The 26,089-nt window shown below is 41.3% G+C and overlaps 3 protein-coding genes across 11 annotated transcripts in view; 2 read left to right on the forward strand and 1 right to left on the reverse strand.

The window, feature by feature from the left end:
- The window catches only part of LOC117262140 (uncharacterized), a 64,844-nt gene extending 50,070 nt beyond the window's left edge, over positions 1–14,774 (reverse strand). For 2 of the 7 annotated variants that reach the window (XM_078172122.1, XM_033634848.2), the window contains exons 1-2: positions 14,643–14,724; positions 11,855–11,947 (exon numbers count right to left, since the gene is read on the reverse strand). In XM_078172122.1, coding sequence (XP_078028248.1) covers positions 11,855–11,860 — 6 coding nt within the window. In that variant the 5' untranslated portion in view covers positions 11,861–11,947; positions 14,643–14,724. Of the gene's footprint in view, positions 1–11,854; positions 13,851–14,642 lie in introns of those variants that run through there. The other 5 variants (XR_004502100.2, XM_078172121.1, XR_013492282.1 and 2 more) reach the window with 4 other exon arrangements.
- On the forward strand, positions 3,299–8,133 carry LOC144464606 (E3 SUMO-protein ligase ZBED1-like). Its single transcript, XM_078172119.1, has one exon. The coding sequence runs from the start codon at positions 5,421–5,423 to the stop codon at positions 7,008–7,010; it is 1,590 nt and encodes a 529-aa protein (XP_078028245.1). The 5' UTR covers positions 3,299–5,420; the 3' UTR covers positions 7,011–8,133.
- LOC117262130 (uncharacterized) lies at positions 14,245–25,647 on the forward strand. 3 transcript variants are annotated; one of them, XM_078172125.1, is made up of 8 exons: positions 14,245–14,356; positions 16,080–16,266; positions 16,580–16,738; positions 17,521–17,608; positions 18,444–18,602; positions 20,034–20,205; positions 21,177–21,256; positions 22,401–25,647. In XM_078172125.1, exons 3-8 carry the CDS (start codon positions 16,722–16,724, stop codon positions 22,689–22,691), a joined length of 807 nt encoding a protein of 268 aa, XP_078028251.1. In that variant the 5' UTR covers positions 14,245–14,356; positions 16,080–16,266; positions 16,580–16,721; the 3' UTR covers positions 22,692–25,647. The 3 variants fall into 3 exon arrangements, with proteins under 3 accessions (XP_078028251.1, XP_078028249.1, XP_078028250.1); XM_078172123.1 differs by lacking the exon at positions 16,580–16,738; XM_078172124.1 differs by lacking the exons at positions 14,245–14,356; positions 16,580–16,738 and adding an exon at positions 15,033–15,289.
- Positions 25,648–26,089: the final 442 nt, after the last annotated feature.

Consider the following 26,089-nt stretch of genomic DNA (forward strand, 5'->3'; position numbering starts at 1 on the left):
GTGTATGTGTGCTCTTCAATGTGAATGCATAACCTTGTGTTGTGAATACATAAACTTGTGTAACATTGTTTTATCACACATAGATGCATAACAAACAGTTTTATAGGAACTTATAACATAGAACATGGTTATATGTTCTTCACTCTTGATCAACTTATACAGATTAAATCTTACACTACAATATGCAGACACGAAACAGAAGTTAACTGGATACTTCTCTCCTAAGAAGAATATTCAATACCAGGGGCTTTAGTTTCGCAGACCGAGCGAGGTGGGGGCGCAGCACACCTGCGCTTTGCCAACTGGGTGTGGCCAGGCGGATTTTGCAAATTTGGCACACTGTGTGCCTGGCGCAGCTACTCCTCTTTCCCACCTCCGTCCCTCCTACCTGCGCAAGTTGGAAAGAGGGAGGAGAGAAGGCATGGAGTGAGTTTTACACACATCACACCAATCAAATGAGCCTTTCTCCTCGCCCTTAAATGCGCTGTGCGAAGGCGTAATGAGAGTTTACTCAATTTGCCATGGCAGAAGAGAGCAGCAGCGTCAGACGGCCAAACTTCTCCCAGGAGGAAACTGATGTTTTGGTCCGGGAGGTCCAAGCTCACAGTGTCCGAATATACGGAACTGCGAGCAGACCTCCACGGGCTACTGATGCAAAGGTAGCCTGGGAGGAGGTCACCACAATTGTAAATCAATGTTGCGTTTCTCTCGTGCACGCGTGCACGCTTTCTCTTTCTCTTTCTCTTTCGCAGTCTCACTCTGTTTCTTTTCTTTTGACTTTTCTAAGATGACAGATGCTGAATATATACTCCCTATCTGATGCTGTGGCTGTTTGTGGTTGGCTGAGAGGGATGTGAACTCATTAGTTTGCAGCTGTGTTCATCAAATCAGGTTGGGTTTCCATTACGCGTGCCAAACGTGCCAAACAGTGCCAATCCCCTTTGATCTGACATCAGATGTGACAGGACAGTCGATATAGAGATACATTTATGTGCTGATTGCAGATAGTTGCATTGAATAGTGGTTTTGTGGCTATTTATTGCATTGTTAATGTGCGTGATGTTCTGGAAACCTGCCTACACCGGCTGCACTCCGCCTGCGTTGACAGTAGACCTGGTTTCAGCTGGCGAGCTTTTAGTGCACCTTCGCCGAAGCCTTTCGGCACGAAATTGTCACTGCGCCAAGCTGGATCTGTCAACACCTCCCCCTGCTGCGCCGCCACACCCATCTCAGTGCACCTCGGTCTGCCAAACTACCAAACTAGCTCCGTGCAGGGTTCACCACCCTGCGCTGCGCCGGGAAACTAGAGCCCCAGGTGTACATGTTCAGAAAAGCCATGCAAGAACCAGGAGAAAATTTAGACAGCTATCACACCAGGCTAAGGATGTTATCCAAGAACTGTGACTTTGCTAACGTTGATGTAGAGATTAAAACACAAATAATACAGTGCTGTGCATCATCCAGGCTGCACAGAAAGGCACTGAGGGAACCTGACTTATCACTGGAGGATCTTCTTGACCATGGAAGAACATTTGAACTTTCAGAAATACAAGCAACAGGCATAGAAAGAGGCACTGCAGCTACAGTCAACATGCTAGACAAGAAAACTATGGGCAAGCATCTATGGAACAGCAGAGCATCAGTTCAACAGCATTCCAACAACCACTGCAGGAACTGTGGAGGAAAATATCCTCATGATGGTGAGTGCCCTGCTAAAAACAAAGAATGTAGACCCTGTGGAAAACTAAACCATTTTGCTAGACAGTGCCCCTCTGCACCCCAAAACACCAACACAAAATGCCCACAACAGAAAGCTAAACAACACTCAAAGAAAGTACATCACATATCAAAGGCTGCACCAGAAGAGAAAACAGAGCATGACTCTTAGAGCAGTGACGATGCATATGTGTTTGCAGTGGATGCTGCCAAAATAGCAGAGTTGCCACAGACCCAAATAATGCTGAATGGCAGTAGCATGTCAGTTTTAATTGACTCAGGAGCAAATTGTATCAGTGAAGCAGACTTTGATAAACTCATGCCATGTACACAGCTTAGCCCCACCTCAACCAAAGTCTACCCCTTCCTCTCCAATGTTCCATTACCTATCAGTGGTGCGTTCAAGTGCAGCATGGAAAAAGGACAGAAGAAGGCAAACTGTACATTCTATGTCATCAGAGGTGACGGCTTCAACATTCTCAGCTACAAAACATCCAAAGCACAGGGTCTGATCAAAGTAGTTACAGCAGTGTCATCCACACCACAGTGTTGCACAGTTGCAGATGAGCTGGTGGCAAGCCATCCTGAACTGTTCCAAGGAATTGGAAAACTGAAAAACTTTCAAGTAAAGCTGCACATTAACCTTGCCATCAAACCCACATGCCAACCACATCGACGGGTGCCAATCCACATCTGAAAGAAAGTGGAAGATGAGCCTTGGAAACTGGAGGAAGACGACATCATCAAGGAGGTCACTATTCCAACGCCAAGGGTCTCGCCTATTGTTCCCACTCTCAAGCTGAGGAAACCAGAGCAGGTCAGACTCTGTGTCGACAAGCGCCAATCCAACACGGCCGTAGAGAGAGAGCGCCACATCACTCCCACCATAGACGATGTGGTGCACGAGTTGAATGGTGCAACCGTTTTATCCAAGTTGGATTTGAGAGCTGGTTATCACCAGCTGGAGCTTCGTCCAGATAGCAGGTACATCACCACCTTCTTAATGCACCTTGGATTAAGGTGCTACAAACGCCTTAGTTTTGGCATATCTTCAGCTGCTGAGGTGTTCCAGAACACAATAAGTCAGACATTACAAGGCCTTTCTGGTGTAAAAAGCCTCAGTGACAACATCATAGTCTGTGGTGCCTGCCAGACTGAGCATGATGACAACCTCCGGGCCTTGTTCCAGAGACTCAAGGAAAGTGGTCTTACACTCAACAAAAGCAAATGTGAGTTCAATAAATCCAAGCTTGTGAGTTTTTTGGCTTTATCCTCTCTGCAGATGGTGTGTCAGCAGATCCCAAGAGGGTCGCTGCAGTTCAGCAGGCTGCAGATCCTCAGACTCCAAGTGATGTCAAAAGTCTGTTGGGGATGGCCAATTACTGTTTGAGATTCATAAAGGACTTCTCCTCCATCTCAGAACTGCTTCGCAAGGTCACCAGAAAGGATACGCCGTGGACATGGAGTCCAGACCAGAAAGTCGCATTACAAAACCTGAAGGATGGTCTGACCAGTGACCACCATGTTGTACCTCTACCCAAGCAGGGAAACTGAACTGGTTGTAGATGCCTTTCCTGTTGATCTGGGTGCAATCCTCTGCCAAAAGGATAAAAAAGGGGTGAAGCACATAACTGCATATCCAAGTCGGTCTCTCAGTGATGTTGAGAGGAGATACTCACAGACTGAAAAGGAAGCCCTGGCCATTGTGTGGAGCTGTGAGCACTTCCACCTGTACATCTATGGTCATCCGTTCACTCTAGTGACAGACCACAAAACCACCTGCTAGAATTGAACGATGGGGACTGAGGCTTCAGCCCTATGACCTCAAGGTGGAAACTCACTCAAAGATCCAATCCTGCAAGAGGTCAGTGAATGCATCAGACACAACATATGGCACAAAATTGACCAGTCACGACATGCTGACACACTCAAATCATTCAAACAATTGAGCAATGAACTCACAACTTCACATGCATCAGACATTATTCTACGGGGCACAAGAATAGTCATTCCCACTGCACTACACGACAGAGTCATACAGCTAGCCCATGAAGGACATCAGGGCATTGTCAAGACTAAAGCCCTTCTCAAGGTGTGGTTTCCAGACATTGATCGCAAAGCAGAAGCAGCAGTACGCAACTGTCTTGCATTTCAAGCTAACACACCAGTTTCACACGCTGAGCCACTAAATATGTCACATCTACCAAAAAACCCTTGGCACAGTGTTAGTGCAGACTTCTACGGACCACTCCCAACTGGAGAATACCTGCTCATCATCACTGATGATTGACACACGCTACCCGGTCAATACAGTCGTTCCAGTCATGGACAAAGTCTTTTCCATGCTCAGGATCCCTAGGACTCTAAAAACTGACAATGGTCCACTGTTCAACAGTGAGCAGTTCTCCCAGTTTGCAGACTATCTAAGTTTCCATCACCGCCGGATCACATCACTGTGGCCCCAAGCCAATGCTACAGCTGAACAGTTCATGCGCACACTGGGCAAAGCTATTCGTGTACACACAAGGTTTGCACTGGAAACAACAACTCAACATCTTCCTGTGTGAGTACCGATCCACACCTCACAGCACAACAGAGAGCTCACCTGCTGAATGTTATTCCAATGCAAGATGTTTCCATCATTCACTCACACTGCAAGCAATAGTTCAGACACTGAAATGAGAGCAAAGGACAGCAAAGCTAAAGCTAAGATGAAATCTTATGCAGACTCTCACTGCCATGCTAAGACACGCACTCTCACTCCAGGCGACACTGTGCTACATCGTCAGCCCAAACAAAACAAGCTCACCACCCCATACAACAGCAAGCCATACACTGTGACCAAAACCAAAGGCTCCATGGTTACAGCATCCAGAGATGGACACTCTATTGTCAGGAACTCTTCATTCTTCAAGAAGATAGCTCCAGAGTTACAGAACACCCCAACAGGTCCTAGTGACGATGATAGTGAATACAAGGGTGACACTGCAGTCACAATGACAACAAGATATCCCACATGACACAACAGACATCCTCCTGTTTACCTGCAGGACTATACTTGAACTAGGGCTGGGACGACGCGTCGACGTCATCGATGACGTCGACGCAAAAAATACGTCGACGCAAAAACTGCACGTCGATGCGTCGTCACTCAGAATCAAAAAATGGCGGCGGCCGCGGCATCGAGTAGCAGCGAGTTGGGGGAGAAGAAAAGATCACGTAATAGGATGTCAAAAGTATGGGAGTACTTTACACCTAAAGGTAACAATTCGGTGGTCTGTGACCTGTGCAAAATAGAGATGGCATACCATAAAAGCACTACCACGATGCACCAGCACCTTAAGAGGAGGCACCCGGGAGCTGCTTGTGTGGAGGAGAAGACACCGTAAGTTTTCAACTTTTTTTTCTTTCCTTGTTTGCAATGATTAACCCCGTCATTCATCCAAACCGCACCACGTGACTTGTGCATTCATCCAAACCGCACCACATAACTTGTGCTCCAGCCTCGCACACACAGAACATGTACCCACACACACACACACACACCCCTCACACACTCGCCTCTTGCTGACACACACTTTTTTTTTTAACTGACACACACACTCCTCAAATACACGCTAAAGTTAGTTTTTTTTTTATTTCTTTGTCTTTTTTTTTTAAATACAACATTCATTGTTGTTTTCTAACTTTCAACTTTTAAGTTAATGTATTATTATTATTATTATTATTATACTTTATTGATATGGGCAGATCATTTAGAAATATATATTTTTATTAACCTGTGCACTGTGTTTGTGATTTATGTTTTCAGGGACAGGGATAAGCAGAAAAGTTTGGAGGTCTACTATCAGACGAAAAAAAAACACACCCCCTGCACCCCCCAGGAGGCTGCTGCACTTACTGAGAGCATCCTTTCGATGATTGTAAAGGACATGAGGCCTCTTGCTATCATTGAGGGCGAGGGATTTAAAGAAATGCTCACCACTTTTAATCAAGGTTACAGTCTGCCGTCCAGGCGCCACTTCACTAGTATGATGGAGGAAAAGTATGAAACATCAGTGGAGAAACTACGGAACAAATTAAAGGCGGTGAATTCGAAAATCTCCCTAACCACCGATGCCTGGACCAGTATGGTCACAGAGGCATACTTGGGAGTAACGTGTCACTTCATCGACGAGAAATGGAATCTTGTCTCCTGCAACCTGACAACACTGCCAGTTGACGAGCAGCACACGGCAGAAAATATTGCCTCCTGGGTGGAGAAGGTGGCAGAAAAATTCCACATTTCATTAAACAACGTTCTTGCAATTGTGCATGATAATGCAAGTAATGTGGTCGCAGCTCTCCGCATCCTTGAAGAGAAGTTTGGAGTTGCATCCTACCGGTGTGCTGGGCACACGTTGCAGCTGGTTGTAAACCATGTAATGAAGGACCCCACGATTGATAGAACACTATCAGCAGCACGTGGCCTTGTGAAGCACATCAAGAAAAGTGAGCCAGCTAGCACTAAACTCAAGCAGAAACAACAACAAATGGGCACACCTGAGCATAAACTGATCCAGGATGTAGCTGTCAGATGGAACAGTTCATACTACATGGTTGAACATTTATTAGAACAGCGGTGGCCAGTGGTTGCCACACTGTCAGACCCAGAAGTCACACACCGTGGGAAACATTACCTGGATCTGAAAAATGATCAGTGGGTTCTTCTGAGTGAGCTGAAGGAGGTGCTCCAGCCTTATGAGCAAGCAACTGTTTTCCTAAGTGGGCAATCATATGTTACAGCTTCTGTTCTCCCACCCCTGCTGAAAGGTCTACTGAAATCCACCCACAACAGATCCTTTGATTCTACTGCCGTGAACCTTTTCCAGAGCCATGCAGAAGAGGAAATTCTTTCAAGGTGGCAACCGCTGGTATCTGCATTTCAAGAGGATGGAAAAAATGTGTCACTCCTTGCTGCAGCCCTTGATCCACGTTTCAGAAAACTGAAGTTCCTTTCTCAAGAGGATGCTCTGAAACTCCAAGCAAAAGTTCAGAGTGTTGCACTTGACCTGAAAAGGGAGCAGAGAGCACTCCAGCAGGCAGCAGTGGGGCAGCAGGAGGGGGAAGCCTCAGCGACTCCACCACCAAAGAGGAGGTCTGTGTTGGACACTTTGTTGGGCTCGGATTCTGAGGAGGAAGACAGCAATGAGGCACCAGACCACCAGGATGATGAGGACACAGTGAAGAAGGAAGCACTGATGTATTTTGGGGAAAACCCCATCCCAAGGGACAGTGACCCCCTTCAATGGTGAAGGGCTAATGAGGCAAGATTCCCCACACTGGCTGCTTTAGCAAAATCCTACTTAGCTGTACCAGCAACATCCACGCCATCTGAAAGGCTTTTTTCAGTGGCTGGACATATTGTCAACAAAAAAAGGGCAAGCCTGACAGCTGAGCATGTTGAGATGCTAACATTCCTCCACTCCAATACATGACTACAACACAGACACACACACACACCTGAGCAGACACACACGCACGGAGTGAGAGTGGTGGTGGAAAGCAAGAGGGAAAGATAAAGGAGAGCAGCAGAGCAGCACAAGTGCTCTTGCAGGAACACACACACACACACACACACACACACAGCTGCTGTTATTTTTTATTTATTTTATGTTTATATTTTGATTCAGATTGTGTTTTTTGCACAACAGTTTTATTTATTGAAAGAAATTTTTATTTATTTTATTATTCTTTGTAAAGTCCTGGGAGCTCCAGTAACAACTAAAAGTTAAACTACTGTTCACTTAACTGTAATAGGCCTAATACTTGAATTTATTTGTTATTTATTTCACAGATTTAAATGATTAGGCTAAGTTGCTGCTGTCACACATTGTGTTGTTTTGTAAACTGCAGCTGTCACCGCTGCTGTTATTTTTTATTTATTTTATGTTGATAAGATTTTGGTTCAGATTGTGTTTTTTGCAGTTTTATTTATTGAAAGAATTATTTTATTATTTTTTTATTATAGGATTCCATTGCACTACAACTGTGTGCACTTTATTGTTGTATTGTTCAATACAATTCATTTTTGAACTTGATAATAAAAATATATTGGAAAGAAGAAATTTGTGTTTTATTCATGGAGATAAATTAGCATTAATTGCTATATAGGTCAAATTATGGGGAGATAATCGATAATCGAATCGAAATCGAATCGAATCGGATTTAAAAATGAATCGTTAGATTAATCGATGCATCAATAAAACTATTTTCTAGATTAATCGATTGCAAAAATAATCGTTTAACCCAGCCCTAACTTGAACCTATGTATAGTGGACCATTCAAGGACTGTTGGCTACATGCATTACATGTGTTGACGGATATGACCTGAACTGTTGAATATCGTAAAATAAAAAAAAAAATAAAAAAAAAAAATCTTGTTTACTTGTGAAGTTTGATACAAAGAAGTGTTTCCAATGTCCATTGATCATCGTTTTATAGGTTGCATTCAGGCTCATATGGTATAAGTCAGATATCCAGAGATATTTTCAGAGACATACTTGCCATGTTCAGAATTGGTATGATGTTTGTTATGTTTTCTATTTTGCATATTGTTAAGTATTTGGGGCAGGATTTTGAAATGTGGAAAACAGATGTAGGAACAAGCCTTGCTAGTATTTTGTGGTTGGACAATACTTTTTTCTGAATTGTTTAAAGAAAAAAAAAAAAAAAAAAAAAAAGAGAGGGCAATGTCATGTTCACAACATTGAAATGTGTGCAACTACGCCTCCCACAGGAGACGCTTCCTCTGAGGGATTATTCAGGCAGTTGATAAGTGGGCAGCACGCTGTAAACAGCAGTTCAGTTAATAAAGCCCATTGAACGCATGTTGGTTGTCCAGCCTCGTGTGTACAACACATTACAAACATTACAGCCAACATCTCTTTTTCAAGATCAGAATGCTGATAACAAGACTGCAGACTGGCATGGAAGCCTGACAGCCTGTGGACATGTCCAGCCTGTAGCAGAGACACATATCTTGATGAAGGATCCATCTTCACTTCAGAGCATAGAGCAGCACACAGACACAGACACACAGACACACAGACACAGACACACAGACACACACACACACTCAATTACATTTATGTTATTGACTGAAGGGGAGGCAATACAGTTTTTTTTACAATGACTTCAACTCTAATTTCAGAACCTTGATATCCCCTTTCACAAGTCTGGACACAAAACTCAAAAACTAATGATCAAAATGCACATTTTTTCAAAACTCCTAACACTTTTTCCAATTTCTTGGATACTATACACATTAACCTAAGATCATTTGTTCATTTAACTAAAATCACCTGTTTAAAATGATACAACTTAACATCAAAGTATTACCATTTCAAAATGCAATTCACACATTACATCTGAGATGACTGTCTATTCATTTCATTACAATGATCTAACTATCAATGTATACAACTGCTCAAAATAATAAGTTAAACTTGCATTTCTCTTAACACACAGTTTTATGGAAACTGCTGAACAATATTTAATGTTTAGATCATGAAAGGTCCTTGTAATTGCTTTTCCAACACTCTCAACTCGTTACTGATGATTGATTTCACCTTGTGTTAAGAGTATAAATGAGTGGGATCCATGACAGCACAAGCGATTTCAGTAACATGGAGCCGGCAGGTGATCACAACAGAGGTCAAGCAATGGGAAAAAGAAGACAAGGAAGACATGGTGGTCAAAGGATTGGCAGGGGTCACGCACCCCTTCAGAGAGGTGGTCGTGGGCCTCGTATGAGAGGAGGGCTTAGGCCTCAACAAAGAGGTGGCCATGGGCCTCATTTTAGAGGTGTGGGGGAACGTGGTAGAGGAGATGTTTGGCAAATGAAAACATCAACTGTGATGTGGATGAGAACCTGTGGCCAAATCCACATGACAGGGTTGATGGATAGAAGCGCAGTACAGTAATCAATCCAATTTTTTTGGATTGAGTGTTTTGTTTTGTTTTTTTTTAATTTTCAAATGTGTTTTATAGTACTGTAGTTTTTTCTTTTTTGTAACCAGTTATTTTAGCTTTGATTCAAAGAAATCTGTGTTGTATTTCTTCAATTAATTTCAGTTAACCATTTAGTGATGTAGTACCATAATGAATTATTGTTCACATATTTTGTACTACAATATTTAATGATTGTTCAAAGTAATAAACAATGAAACTATCTGTATCTTGTGTGGGGGTGATCTAAATTAAGTTCATATGGTATTTCATGATACAATGCGTTATTTGAAACAGTGATTCTGCAGGTGTAAGGTTTCTTTAAAGATATGGATGCACAATGCAATGTTTTGAGCATTGGACAGCCTGTGTTACAAGGGATGACCGTTTTGAGTTTTGTGTCTAGAGTTGTGAAAAATGACATCAAGGTTCTGAAATTAGTGCTAAAGGGATTGTAAAAAACTGTAATATCAACAGTGCCTGATAACTTGTGTGCTGGAAGCAAGTTTGATTTTGGGAATATACAGGGGACAAATCTGTTATGGTTCAGCCAAAATCAACTGTTAGACCATGTGAAAGACATTATCCACTTAGCCCAGAGGTTATTGAAGGCATTGCTCCTGTCATTCAGTCACTCATAAATCAAGGCGCCATTGTGGAATGTCCTTATTCATCATGTAACACCCCCATCCTTCCTGTAAAGAAACCAAATGGTGATTGAAGACCAGTCAAAGACCTCAGGGCAATGAATGAGGCTGTGCAACACCCAGCCCCCACTGTCCCAAATGTAGCAACACTGCTTTCACAGGTGCCAGCAGACTCCTGTTGGTTTTCTGTCATTGATTTGGCAAATGCATATTTTAGTATTCCTGTTCATCCTGACTCACAGTTTACGTTACACCACGACAGCCAATGCATGGCAGTACACTTGTGCAGTATGGTGGTGATCACTTGGTGTGTTCCACCACACAAGAGAATTGTAAAGCTGACACAGTGTCTCTGCTCTGCTTTTAGGCTGAAACTGGTCACAAAGTTTGAAAAGATAAGCTGCAGCTAGTATATCATTCAGCGCGTTATCTTGGTCATAATATCACTCTGGAGGGTTGGGTCTGGACCGCATCCAGGAGATCTTGGATCTTTCAAAACCGTGTAAAAAAAAAAAAAAAAGAAAAGAAAAGAAAAAAAGAAACAACAACCTTTTTGGGCTTAGTAGGCTATTGCCATCCATGGATCTGTGATTTTGTGGAGATCTCTCAACCCCTGGATGACATCACTCAGGAGGAAGACATTTGGCCATGACTGACATATTGACTGTGACTTCTACAGACAAAATCTGCTCATCTGAGAGGGAGCCACAGCGATTGGTCGCATTTTAACCATTTTTAAGCATTTTTCTGTTGTTAAAGTGCCACCCAGTTGCCAATTAGAGTTGAATTTCTCCAGTCACCTTGAGGCGTCCTGTTCTACATATCTACCAAGTTTAGTAAAAGTCGATATGGCGGTTAGGCCTAGATAAGAAATTAGCTCTCTAGTACCCCCAATTCCGGGCAACAGCAACATGTGGAAGAAGGAACAAGTAGAAGCTTCAAAAATACTAGGGGCTGAAAGAGAAGCTAAAAAAGATGTGGGGAGTAAATGCAACAGTGGTGCCAGTGGTAAGCGCAGCACTCAGGGCTGTGACCCCCAAACTGGAAGAGTGGCTGCAGTAGATTCCAGGTACAACATCTGAGTTCTCTGTCCAGATGAGCGCAGTCCTAGGAACAGCTACAATACTACAAACTCCTAAGCCTGGACCCAAGGTTGAGGGAGACACACCACCACCCCCCAGATCACAGATTGCAAAACTGCTTATACACTTTACTACATTCCACAGTTATCTTCTATGTGAGAAATCCTGTTTTTTCCTTAGGGGTTCTAAGGTGGCCTAATGGTCATAGATGTAAGAATGCCACTGAATAATAAAGCCATTGTATGAAGTAATTTAATGTCATCCTCACACTGTCATCATCTCCCACTGCTTTTTGTGATCTTGTGCAGTTCAAGCACTTGAGATGTAGTCTCTATATACAGACTCTACATTCAGTGAATGTAGACCAACTAGTGATAAATCATATTGATCAAACAGTTCATGGTGTAGGTAGGTTTTTACCTGCATGGTTTGAGGATGGTCGCAAGCCTCTGTAGTTTGTCCCACTCCGTTGTAGTTCTGCTTGCAAAGAGTAGCCTTCACAGCCTCTTGGTTCTTCAGGAGACAAGAGATCATATACAGCGTTGAATTCCACCTTGTGGAACGTCCTGTATAAGGGGCTCTCTTTTTTGCCCAAGTGCTGTTTGCTCCTGGTGTAGTTCCTCTGTATTAACAGGGCTATGTTTAAAATGACCTACTATTTTGCGACATTTTGCCAACGTATCTGATGTAGTTTCATTAGCCTGGCGTGCTCGGTGGAGACACACACACAGAAGAGTGGAGCGACATTAACGCTATTCACACGGCAAGGAGATTAATCCACGGTCGAGACGACGAGAAACTGCCTGAAATCTTGGGTAACACCCTTGGTGAGCGGAACGAGGTACGTTAAGCGGTCTTAATTGCCTTTACTGCAGGTACCACGGGTTTGAGTTGTCCACTCACATTGTTTGAAACGTTTTGTTTGTTTTGTTTAGTTCTTTGTTTCGTTTGTTTCGTTTGTTTGCGTTATTAGCGTGCAGCGCTATTTTGGTAGATCATTATTATTATTAGAGTAGCAGTGGTTTTGTTTTTTGTGTGAATTTAAATGTTTGTTTATTCAAGGGAAATGTCATTTGGAGTTTGACTGAAGGAGGGGTAACGTATTTATGTATTTCAATGTTTAGGATTGCCTGTTTATTCACTGTGTGTGGTATGAGATTTATATAATGTTTACACTCGGTATACCTTTGTTAACTGGACATTGACTCTGTAGGGAAAGGCTATTGTCAGTCTAATTTAGTGACTACCTTTTAATACTTGTTTAATTCAATTTATTACTTGTGTATTGTATTTTGATATGACTGTAAACTGTGGATCAAGGTACATTCTAATTTTGTATTTTGTATATTTTCCTATAGTTTTCACGGTGCTTTTCATGGTGTAACGAGACGGTGACCCATAAGCACAAATAAACAAACCGTGAAGCATCAGTTTGGGACTCTGCGAGTTTGTTCAACCAAGCCAAGGGCTGTTACAGTATCATTAAACCCGCTGTCACCAAGGCAAACAGTGATGGTTCTTTGCAAAATGTGAGCAACACACGGCATTTGCACAAAGCTGTCTAGCTGCAGCGATCATGGTTCATACGCTGTCTGTTCCAATTGTGATGACCTTTTGTTGAACTCTCCAGGCCTCTGCCACAGAGAGAAACTGCTCTGCGCAGTTTTCAGCATAGTGCCTGGTGGTCGTCTTCTGCACAGTTAGGGCGAAAGACTTAGGATGCCATTCCCCGTCAGTGACGTCAATAATGTGTGCAGTCACACCGAGGTAATTTGTATTGCTTACCGTGGTCCAATGATCCCCACACTGTCAGAAAATAAGGTACAACTGAGGTGCACTTTTGTTCTCTAAGGTACAACTGCTGGTGATGTACCCTCACAGGTTTTGAGTTGATCCACATGGTACTTACATGTACCATTTTGGGGTTAAAAGGGTACATTTAATTTCCAAAATGATCAAGGGTCCACATCTGTACCATTTTTTCCACAAACAGGGGTACAACGACAATGTGAGGCTGTCAGTGGATGAATAGAGGGAAAATCAGAGGAGGTTTTTGCATTAGAATTGAGAAATTTTGTTCATTTACACCAAGGGTGGGCAAACTCGGGGGCCACAATGAGCTTTATGATGTGATACAAATGTAAAAAGTACAATACAAATGTAAAAGCCATTACCTTAAAGTAAATGATTACATTCGATTTCAGTGAGAGCAGTATTGTTGGTCACTCTTTTTGCCAGTGCATCAAAGTTTGTGGTCTTTGCTAATTGTTGGATAATTTTGTTCCAGTATTTGATGGGCTGGATTAAAAAGCCCAACGTGCCGTAAGGCCCACAGGCCTTGGTTTGGCCATGCCTGGGTCACAGTGTTATAAGAAGCAATAGACATAATATTGCAAATCACAAATGATCTAGAAATAATTAATTACAACTATTTCTATTATCTTAACAAATTTGCTTTGGTATGGTTTGCTTGGTATCATATTGGTTTGAGCTATGTCACCTTAATTTGGTTTTATTTATACCTGGATCAGAAAGAAAATCAGTGGAATCACACATCACTAATATTTAAGATCAACTGAGCTGAGACTATGATATAAAATAGTTTTAAAAATTATCCTGGAGATAACGCTGATGATGAAAAAGGATCTTTTTTTTTTTTTTTTTACTTTATTTAAATAATAAATATACAAATTATGTCAAACACTAAACACATAAGCTCTCATGAAAAAGGATCATGACCCCTAATACATGCGCGTTCATGACGCAACGGCACATGTACGCGCATCAACCGCTCCTCCGAACAGTCAGCAGTTGGCTGCTGTCACGTCGAGGCGGAGATGGAGTGGTTGACGGAAGAACTTCTACTTAAGCTGGAGGAGGCTGGGATGAATTTGACGAATGAAGAAGCCCAGAGATTTAGAGGTAAGTTCATTTCAAAATGAACTGAAGTTGAAGATATATAGAGCTTTATATGTTCGAAGCAGCCTTTCGACGAAACTGAAAAAAAAACAGAGACTAAATCTTCAGCTAGCATGCTAGTCAACATGATGCTAGCTCGGAAAAACTCGGACATTCAGCTTCAATATAAAAGGTCAACATGACCAAATGGTTGTTGAGACATCTTTTGTGCTTTATTAACGTTAACGTTAGCTAAAATTTGCTGATATCATTGCATGGTAATTTAATATCACGGTAGACTAAAATGTACCTTTAGCTTCAGTTAACCACTGTTGCGGTAGCCTCGCGTCACCAGGTGTCTATTCACTCTGAATTTTGTCTGGATTCTGCTTCCGGTCTAGGGAGCGGATGCGGTATTCACGAAATTCACCAAACTAAAAGTGTTCACCATAGTAAAACTTTAAATTCTGGCGCACCATCGATTTGGGGTGATGAGGGGTGTAAGAAAATCGATTAACTTAATGGCTTGGGGCTTTTCTTGTAAATTATATTCTTTAAATTAAAAGTTTCACCGCATTTTTATTAGCTTGGTGCTTTTATTTTTACGGAAAGGCACATCCATAGAATTCCGGATCCTGTCTCACTCGCCCTCGCCCTGGTTCCGTTTCCTTACCAAAACAGCCACTAACGGCCCCAGACTACTGTTGCGGTGCTCCACTCTGCTGTCTGTTCTGCTGCTACTGTATACCACTTAAGAGTTGAAAATGCCGGCATCGGTAACTGTTATGGCGAGTCTGTTTACCAGTTAGCTCCGTTAGCAATGTTAGTGACGTTAGCTCCGGTAGCACAGCTGCAGTCGAACTGGAGCGGTCCGTTTTAATAAACTAAATGAGGAAACATTATGTTCTGTCAGTACTGCGGCATTTGGACCAGAGTGAAAACAACTTTTTGCACCAGGTGAAAAATGAAACCATGTATCACTGTATGCACCAGCATGTGTAGTAAAAGATTTTGACTGAAACATATAAAAACTAACACCATTCTATAGGGCTGCAACTAATGATTATTTTAATTATCCATTAATCTGTCAGTTATTTAAAAGATTAACTGATTAATTGTTTGGTCAATAAAATGTTGAAAAATATCAATCAGTGTTTCCCAAACCACAAGATGACGTCCTCAAATGTCTTGTTTTGCCTACAAACCAAAGAGATATTTAGTTTATTGTTGTAAGGGAACAAAGAAACCAGAAATATTCACATTTAAGAATCAGAAATCAGAGAATTTGGACTTTTTTTTTCCTTAAAAAACTACTCAAACCGATTATTTGATTATCAAAATAGTTGACGATTAATTTAATAATCGACTATTGTTCGATTAATTGATTAATTGTTGCAGCTCTACAATTCTATGTGTTTCTGTGCTATGTAAATACAATTTGATGAATTACTTTTAATTTCAACATGGGGGACAGGGCTATGAACATTCAGAAACTGTAACTCAACTTATTTATCTAAGTGGTAGCCGGGAGCCCTGTGCAACAACCACAGATACATTCAGTGCAGTCAAACATTCAGCAGTAAAGTGTATATTGGATTGTGTCCCGCAACACAACTTAATGCTTTCATAATAATTCTTATCTTACACTGGTAAGTTAAGAATTACACATTAAGGTACTCACTTCATGCTTTTTTGTATGTTTTGACAAATTACTATTTCGGTCTCTCTCTCTCTCTCTCTCTTTCAGACAATGATGTGGATGGGGAGACTGTGTAGTGTGGTTTGACGGATAGCATGGTGTCCTACCTTTTTTCTGGGTCTTTTAAAAAACAAGCAAAATTTAACAGATTCATTCAGGAGCAGAAAGAAGTGGTGACATTAACAATGGAACCAGTTCCCGAAGAACTGTATTTACAGCCTTTCATAGAAGAAGGGTAAGTTTTGTTTATAACTTTTATCCTGCAGTTTATGACATTTATCACAAACATTTAACATGAACACAGGAGATAAATGATTTTCACAGGATAGGCAAGGCATGAGCTATTAAAGTAAAGTAACTTGTTCACTTTCAGACAAATGAAATTGAGTTAAAAGTTTTAAGTTGCCTCTGAGATATACTGGAGTAGAAGCAGGCTATAAAGTAGCATAACATGGAAATACTGAAATTAAGTACAAGTACCTGAAATTTGTACTGTGCCACCTTGTTTACTGCTAACACAAGGTCCTCTCCCTCTCCCACCCTGTCAGAAATAAAGCCAATCGGAGACTTCCAGCCATGTTTGTCATCCCGCCTTTCCCTAAAGATCTGCAAAACAGGCTTGATAACAAGGAAGCATGTCAGAAGTCATCCAGAGATTGACATAGAATAATTCGTGTTCTCCACGAAGCAATGATAGAATATACAATGTGAGTCAGAAATGTCCACAGTTAGTCCATATATTTGTCATTGTCACTGCTTTAATGATATAGCTGTTCCAAATTTGCTCCCACATGGATGAACATTAAAGGTAGAGCCTGTAGGTTTGTTTGTTGCAGTTTGTAAACACAACATTCAAACTGAGCCCCTCCTCTTGGGCTCAGTTGTGCACGCCCCCTGTTCCCGACTGACCCATGTTCTACTGCTGTTTAAATGGAACCCTTCTCCACTTCCCCTGACATTTGTTACTATCACCAAGATAGTGACTGGATGCCATCAAACCAGGAGAAACAGCTGATAAGCACTTACCAGCAAAGAAAAGGAATACAGTCAGAGTGAAGTATCGGGCCCAAACACAGCCATCTCTGGCAATGGGAGCCAGCTCTGCCGTCATGAGTAGGAGGGCTACTGTGGTGAGCACAGAAGCTTAAGGTGTGGGCCCAGACCCCTGCTAGCTCTGTGGGTGCTAACCCTGTGGTTGCTGGTCGGAACGGTGCTAGTACCTGCAGGGCTAGCCACCACCTTGGCTTGCGCCCTAGGCTTCTGTGCGGACCACAGCAGCCCTCCTACTTGTTGTGGCATAGCCCTCAAGCTACTGTTGCTGGTGACAGCTGGGTATGGGTCCGATGCTCCAGCACTTTTTTCCACATTTTTCTTCTTTGCTGGTAAGTGCATATCGTCTGTTTGTCTTTCTGGAAAATCCTGACTTTTTTTTGCAGTTACATGGTAAAGTTTTCTTAACACTAATTTATCATTTTATTCTATCTCACAGGTATCCTACTAATGCTGAATATGTCCAGGTTGTTCAGACTCTTATTGCTAAGTACCCCTTTCTTAAGGATCTGGAGGGAAATGGCTATGTAAGTTAGAAAGTTTGGTAGTTTTAATATTAAGCAGCTGTATATTATCTGATATAATTAAGAAAAAATTCTGAATACCGTATTGACCCGAATATAAGACGACCCCCCTTTTGCAAGACCAGTTTTTGGAAAAATATTTTTTTAAGACGAAATCATCAAGACATCAATCAATAAAACAGCAGTGGTTGGAATATTTATGATATCATTATGTAATTGTAACTGTAAGTTCATATTCCTCTTGCCAGTAAAAATCTAATGCAATGCGATTTCAGACACCCCCAAGGTGGACTGTACCATATCTGAACCTCCATCAGGTTAGACTGTTGACAGCTACCTGAGGTGGCGCGTGTCACTTCGTCAAGCAGAGCGATGGGGAGACACTACAGTCTATAGGAGAGAGAGACCTGTGTACAGGTAGCTCCCTCGTTTTGTCAGCGTGACGTGCCTTGCATGCGCGTCTGCCCCTGGGTATAAAAAAAAGAAAGAAAGAAAGTTGTGGGGTAATTAGAATACTGATCATCATTATCATAAAATCGGCATCATAACTCCTCTGTTGCTAACGTCTAAGGGAGAGAGAGAGAGAGAGCACTCTGACTCACTTGGGGGAAAGTCGTTTGGCGTTGACCATTGATTTACATATATATCTATATATATATATAATATCTAGACCCTGAATATAAGACGACCCGTCTTTTTCAGACTTTTTTCGATTGAAAAAATACCGTCTTATATTCGGGTCAATACGGTAGTGCAATTCATACATGTTCAACTTTTCTTGGATAGTTTTATTAAAGTACATTCAATGCTGAGAGTTATTGTTTATTTTTTCTATTAGCACACCTGGCATCAGTCCTTGAAAAGAAAATTCAAAGCAGAGCGGGCACCTTTGGTTCACCAAGATGAGGTGAGAAGAGTCAAAGAAAAGTTTGGCCACAAAAGAAAGAAGTCTACGCTGACGGATGCTGCAGAAAAATGGCACAGATTTGTGTCAGGGGTAAGTGGATTCATGTAGCTACATGTAGCATGTACTTATTACAAAAGTTAGTGTGCACAATAGGGGTGGGAATCTTTGGGTGTCTCATGATTCGATTCGATACCGATTCTTAGGGTCAAGATTCGACTCAAAATCAGTTCTTTTGTGCACATGTTCATAAATATAAATTGCTGTAATGGTACTGCAAAAAAAAAAAAAAAAAGATGGCGCTCCGCTCTCCTGCCAGTTCACTTGTAGCTCCACAGACGAGCTGTCAGAAGCTCTGCTGTCCCTTTTCTGTTTAATCTGGTGTTTGGCTGCACTTTGTATTTCAAAATATGAAGATCTAACCTTCATCTGAGCAACTATCAGCGTGTGTTTTATAACGTTCGGCCAAAAAAAAAAAAAACATCGACCGTCTTCTCAATCTACGACAGGATCGCGTTGCTGATGGGCACAAGCCTAGTCACAGATTCAATAGAGCATTTTAATCTTATCGGTTTAAGGATAATCATCAGTTAAAGAGCATCTTAGTGTCTTAGTGGCTTGCTGCGGCGCTATGTACAGAATCCTGTGAGGGCGCGCAAAGAGACGGAGGAAATGTCAATAAAAAATCAATTTTTCAAAATTATGAATCAATCCAGAATCGTAAAGGATAAGAATCGTGATTCTTACACAATAGTATTTTACCATATGTGTCCATAAAAAGGTTATTGTTTTATCAATGCATATATTGATTCTTTTGGTTTACTTAGTAATTAATAAGAATTGTAACTTCTTTGTTTTTGTTTTTTCCTTTTTCAAAATTCTAGTTCAAATGCAGTTCTGTTGTTATGCCGTTTTAGTTTTCGGTTTTTATTTCCAGCAGGCGCCTGCTGTAATTGGTGAGGATGCAACCTCTAACGAGAGACATGTGCATGATCTACATATGCAATATGAAAAGATGCAACCAGACTGTTCTGTGGTCAAAGACCGCATGCAACAGACTTTTGCATGGCGTCAGAAAGAGATCAAGGATGGCATGACAGTTGAGGATGTACTGAGAAAATACCCTTTCTTGAGAACACCTTCAGGCATGAGTGATATGATTTGCAGTATTTTAAGTCAATTTAAAGCTGACGGGAGACAAATTTGCCCATTGCAATAGTCATAGCAGTAGGTTTGTTACCTTTAATTGTTGGTACAAGCTGTTTTGAGATCGTTGGAGCAGAGACGTGAGCAGCTCAGCTACCGCTATGGAGGCTAATGGAATTTCTTGGTTTCCCTCTTCAAACTCATCAAATACACAATTCAGCCTCCATAGTGGTAGCTGAGCAGCTCGGGTCTCTGCGCCACCGATCCAAGAACAGCTTGTACCGACAATTAAAGGTAACAAACCTATGCTATGACTATAGGGATTATGGCAGTGGGCAAATTTGCCAAAATGTTGAACTATCCCTTTAACTCTTTCAGCTATGGGAAGAGGTCGATAGGCTTCATCCATCCTCTGTAGAGCTGTGCCGTCGCTGGAGAGAGGGCTTCACCGGCATTGTTCCCAATGTGATGAAGCTGGTCGGAGAAAGATCCCCACTGGCAAAAATGTATCGTGAGGCTAGGGAGGAACTGCTGGCAGAGGAGCTCCCAGGTATTCTATTGTTTTACGTGTCATCTCTCAGCTAAAGCTACAGTTGGTAAGTTGAAGAAAGTGAAAGTAAACTCCGCGACTTGGTCAGAAATTTCAAGACAGTACACCATCAGGCACTTTACTTTCACTTTCGTCAGCTTACTATGACGTGTACGAGCTGCGATTGGCTGCTCCTCCTGCTCCCTCTACCTGACTGGTGGAGAGCTTTCGGTCGCGGTGGATTTTGGCAAGTACGATTACAGGCTGTAGGTGGAGCCAGAGGAGTTGGATTTTGTCCTAAATTATCCATTTTATGTCCTGCTATCAGAATATAGTGACAGTTCCAGGAAATATGACTGAATAATTGTTACCTACTGAAGTTTTAATGTTGTTGAGAAAAGAGAGACTTCTTTTTTTCAGAGTGAGTCTGAAAAAAATTCACTTGCTGTTGCCTATAGACTCCAAGATAAACACTTTTAGAGATGAGCAGATGGGGTTCTGGTTTGAAACTCACTCTAATGTCCATAATGTTTACTCTAAAAACACCAAAAAACCCTCAGGTGCAGAAAGTTCTCTTATCCTTGTTGTCCGGTTTGTATTCTGATAGGGGCAACCATTTTGTTAGCAAAGATTCATTTTCAACACTGGTGAGGAGGCAGAAAACCTCCCGCTCTCTGCCATGCTGTATGCTGAGTATACCTGTCATCTCCACTGCCCTCTACTGGATGTCACAACAAACGGCAGCCCTGAGCGCTGCAGTGTTGGTATACTAGAGTTTGCTGCACAAAAACGCAGAAAGAATACACTGAGATTGTTAATAATTAATGAATAAATGTAAAAGAAAAGTTAAAATCAAAAAGGCTTTTCAGGTGACACTCATGTAGGAATGGGAGTATGGAAAGATGTTAAATGCTGTTATTTGTTGGACACCCACAAGTGATGATGCTTTGTCTAAAAGTAACTAAACAGACCTATTTCCTTGTCTCTTACAGAGGCTGACTTTTGTGCAGCGCTAATCTTGCTGCCCCTCATCTTTAAAGAAAAAGTGGAGCACTTCATTTTAATAGGAACGGTATGGATTTAGTTCTCGTAAAAAAAAAAAAAAGTCAGTGGACTGTCTTTTTTTGTATATCTGACTAGAAAAAATAGATTATTGTAATTATTATTATTCTATTTTACAGAATAATGACATGGCAATGAACATGGCATTCATAAAGTGTTCAGACCCCTTCAGATTTTTCATGTTATATTGCAGCCTTAATTTAATCAATTTTAAAGTGATATTCCACTTTGCAGGAATAACCCACTCAATATGTACTTACCCCTATGCCGATGTGATGATGGGTGAAGATCGTCAGTTCACCAATCAATCCTGGAGTTTTAGGGTAGCAACCTCATCCAGTACAATGGCAGTGAATTGTGACCACGGATAAAATGTAAAAAAAACAACACAAAACAAACACAAAATGTCTCCATCCTGCTCTCTGTGGTGTAATCCAAGTGTCCATGAGCCGCGTCATTAAAATTGAACCGCAAAAGACGCCATTTACGCCATGTTTTTAGCCTAAATGTCAACTGTAGCCTGTAGCCGCTAAGATGTCAACATGGCGCCGATCTCGCAAGACTTTGTATATCTCCTAATGGACACGAATACAAAGCCATTTTCACGCCTTGTTTATATCCTACCGGCTACAGGCTACAGTTGACATTTAGGCTAAAAACATGGTGTAAATGGCGTCTTTTACGGTTCAATTTTAATGTCGCGGCTCATGGACACTTGGATTACACCACAGAGAGCAGGATGGAGACATTTTGTGTTTGTTTTGTGTTGTTTTTTTTACATTTTATCCGTGGTCACAATACACTGTCATTGTACTGGATGAGGCTGCTACCCTCTTTTCTGCTGAAATTGAAAGAACTGAAGATCTTCACCCATCATCACATCGGCATAGGGATGAGTACATATTGAGTGGGTTATTCCTGCAAAGTGGAATATCACGTTAACATAAGGCCGTGACACAGCAAAATGTGAAAAAATTGGAGAGACTTAACACATTCTGAATGTACTGTATAAAAAACAGGTTTACAAAGTGTTTGCCAAATTTTTTCACGTTCACGTTTTTGATAAAATATAGTGAAAGTTTGGAGCCTTGATATCTGACTGTATCAACTGATCTGTGTTATTTGCTTCATCATTGTTTTTATATTTCTTGCAGTCTGACAGTCCTTATCCAACTGTACAGCTGGTAGACGGTGATTGGAAGATGGCCTTTACCAGGAAGGTTCCCTTTTCAGTAAAGGTGGACAGTGTGGATCTGTGCCAAGGAACAGGAGTTGAAGATGGGGTAATGGCTGCCTTCTGTGCCTATTTTGTTTTCAACCTGGCTTACCCAACCTACATGAAGAAGAGGCTGACCTTTCTCCAACGCACCATACTGAACATTACTTTTGTGGGTGACAAGGCCCTTCCAGTCACTGTCACACGAATGATCAATCTTCTCTTGTAGACATGCCTCGACCATATAGATGTCCCAGGTGTAGAAGAACCACCTTCACCTTAAAGAAACTGATTCAGCATGTTGGTCTCATCCATGCACATGAATCCAACTTTAATATGACCTGTGGACTAAATAACTGTAAATCATCCTTTACAGTATATGAGTCCTACAGGCGTCATGTATATCGTAAGCACAGGGAACACGTGCTACCTGAGAACAACAGCAGTGACACTGATCTAAACACCGAAAATGACACCGAACTAAACACTGAAAATGACACTCATCTGAACACTGGAAATGACACTCATCTGAACAACGGAAGTGACAGTGATCTAAGTGATGGACATAACTCAGACACTGGTTTACAGCCTCAGCCAGATGTACCTCCTAAGATGGATGAACTACTTAAAGGCTTTAAAGAAAATCTTTGTAGCTTCATTTTGAAATGTAGGGAAAAAAATAACATTACACAGACTGCCCAGCAAGAAATTTTGAATGACATAAATTTTCTGTTTTGTTATTTTAAGGAAAATTACGATGCTTGTATTACACACCATCTTAAAGAAAATGGGTTCAATGTTTTGGAGTGTCCTGAACTAAAGAGGTGATACAATCTCATGACTTCTTTGAAAAAGCGTCCGTAGCTGTCAGATCACCATACATGTTAAAAGAACATTGTAAGTCAAAGCTGAATTTGGTTGAACCTGTGCATCACATTTTGAGATCAAAAAGTGGACACAAAATAGGTAGATACTCCTACGTGCCCATCCCAGAGGTTTTGGCACGCTACTGTTCTCTTGAGGACATAGTTGATGAGATTGAGGCTAATAGGCATATCGAAGGAGACCCTGATTACTTGAGCAACTTCTCGGATGGTACTTAACTCAGGGAACATCCTTATTTCAGAGATAATCCAAATGCATTACACCTTCATTTTTATGAAGACGAATTTGAAGTGACCAATCCTATAGGCTCAAAGCGAACCAAGCATAAACTGTGTGCTTTCTACTATACTGTAGGCAACCTTGATAACAAATATCAATCAAAGCTCAAGCATGTCCATCTTGCTCTTCTAGTTCGTCAAACGTTTGTCAAAGTTTGTGGTTTGGAAACTATTTTAAAACCCATGTTAGACGATCTTAAAAAACTTGGAAGAGATGGCATTACTGTCACAATTAATGGGATTGAACAGACTGTATATGCTGCAGTAGCAATGTTTTCAGCAGATAATCTTTCAGCTCACATGTTAGGTGGTTTTACTATGTCCTTTAACTCACACAGTTTGTCGCTTTTGCATGGCAACTCGCACAGAAATTAAAGAAAAATTCAGTGAGAATGATTTTGTCTTGAGAAGCCCAGAGGCACACCAGTATCATCTGAAATCGTGCATTGATAACCCTGAGCATAAATTGACATATGGAGTAACTGGTCCTTCTCCTTTGAGTGAGTTAAATTATTTTGATGTAACAAAAGCATTTCCACCTGATATTATGCATGATTTGTTAGAAGGAGTCATCCCACTTGTACTGAAACTAGTTGTATGCCAAGCACACAAAGAGAAACACATAACTATACAAGAAATAAACGAAGAACTACAGCATTTAGCAATTGGTCAAAATGATAAAAAAAACAGACCAGTACAACTGACAGAGCGACTAATGCATGGCTCAGGAATTTCAGGGTCTGCTGCTCAGAAATGGTATCTTTTTAGGCTGTTGCCATTCTTAATAGGACACTGTGTTCCCCGCACTTGCAGTTATTGGAATGTGTACCTACTCTGTCGTGACATAGTTGATATGGTTACTGCCCCTAAAATCAAAAGGGAGAGTTTGCCTTTTTTAAACTTGATGGTTTGTGAATTTCTGACAAAACTTAAGGAGGTTTTTGGAAATGTCATCACTCCAAAATGCCACTACATGGTACATTATGCCAGACTTATTGCAATGCATGGCCCCTTATGAAGGGTTTGGTGCATGCACTTCGAGGCGAAGCATCAATATTTTAAGACTGTTGCAAGTACCTGCCGAAATTTCATCAATGTAGCAAAAACTTTAAGTGAGAGGCACCAGATGAGACAATGCTGGGAGTTTTCCCAGAGCAACATTCTTGATGACTTTGAGATTGTGACAGGGACAAGTATACATACCCCACTTTCATCTCTCCCACTTGAGCTACAGAGACGACTTGCTGATGTACAGGGGAGTGAATATGCATTTAAAGACATGCAGCGTGTTTCAGGGGTCACTATAGACAGTGTGAAGTATGCATGTAAAGATGTTTTTATTGTTGGTTTCATGCATGCAGAGGGTATTCCTCTTTTTTTTCCAGGTAAAATATATTGTAAATATCAACACACTGTGGCTTCTTTGTGGCAAACTTCTTGTCCCAACCGTTTATGATTCACACTTGCATGCATACAGGGTGGAAGTTGATCTGGACTGGATCATCATCAAACCAGGGCAGGAAATTGATTTTCAGGCCCTTGATGTCTACCATGTTGATGACAAGTTGTATGTTTCAGTGAAAAATGCTTTGTGAATGTGTCTAATGTGCCAGTTTGGTATGTGATGAATATCTGACCCTAATTTGCAGGCATGAGCCGTGCGTGGTCATTCATGATGGATGGGGGAGGAGAGGGAGATGAGAATATGAAGTGAGAGGGGCTGAACAAGGTGTGTGCGTGTGCATGTGTGCGAGAATGTAGAGCAGTGGCTTCAAGCAGTGTTTCATTTGAGTGGGTGTGTGTGTGCAATACGTTAGACATTTTATTGCTGACGTTTCTGTTCAAAATTCAGAAGATTGATTAATTTCAGTTATGAATACGATGTATTTTACAAGCTAAATGATCTGTATTGATTGTTTCATTGAAAATGATATTGTATTGATTCTATGTTTTATTGAAAATTGTATCGATTGTTATCGATGTTTGACTGATGTTACAGATAAATAAATTAAATGAAACATTTTTTTTGACTATTTCATGTTGTATCGAGTACAGATTTGACATCTTAAGGTACAAATGGTTTGTCACTGGGGCTGTACCCTCTAGAGAACAAATTTGTACCATTTACAAGGGTACATTTTAGTCCCTAGAGTGTTAAAGTCCATTTTTGTACCCCAGGGTGCATAAATGTCCCCATGAGGTACTAACAGGAAGGGTACAAAAATGTTTCCATGTTAATGGGTACAATAGGTGTACCTTTGAGGGTACTGCCCCAGTGACAAGCTGTTGGACCCTTAAAGGTACAAATTTTACACATTATTTCTGAGAGTGCAGTCACAGCAACACATTTGGCTTTCTCCAATAAATCAACTTTCGCTTGCTTTTCAGTGTCATAAAGCTGATGAATTTTGTTTGAAATTGTCTTTCTGCATGGCAGTTCATAAGTTGGGTCAGACAACGCTAT

The sequence above is a fragment of the Epinephelus lanceolatus genome, chromosome 11 (assembly GCF_041903045.1).
Source record: "Epinephelus lanceolatus isolate andai-2023 chromosome 11, ASM4190304v1, whole genome shotgun sequence".
NCBI classification, from domain to species: Eukaryota; Metazoa; Chordata; class Actinopteri; order Perciformes; family Serranidae; genus Epinephelus; species Epinephelus lanceolatus.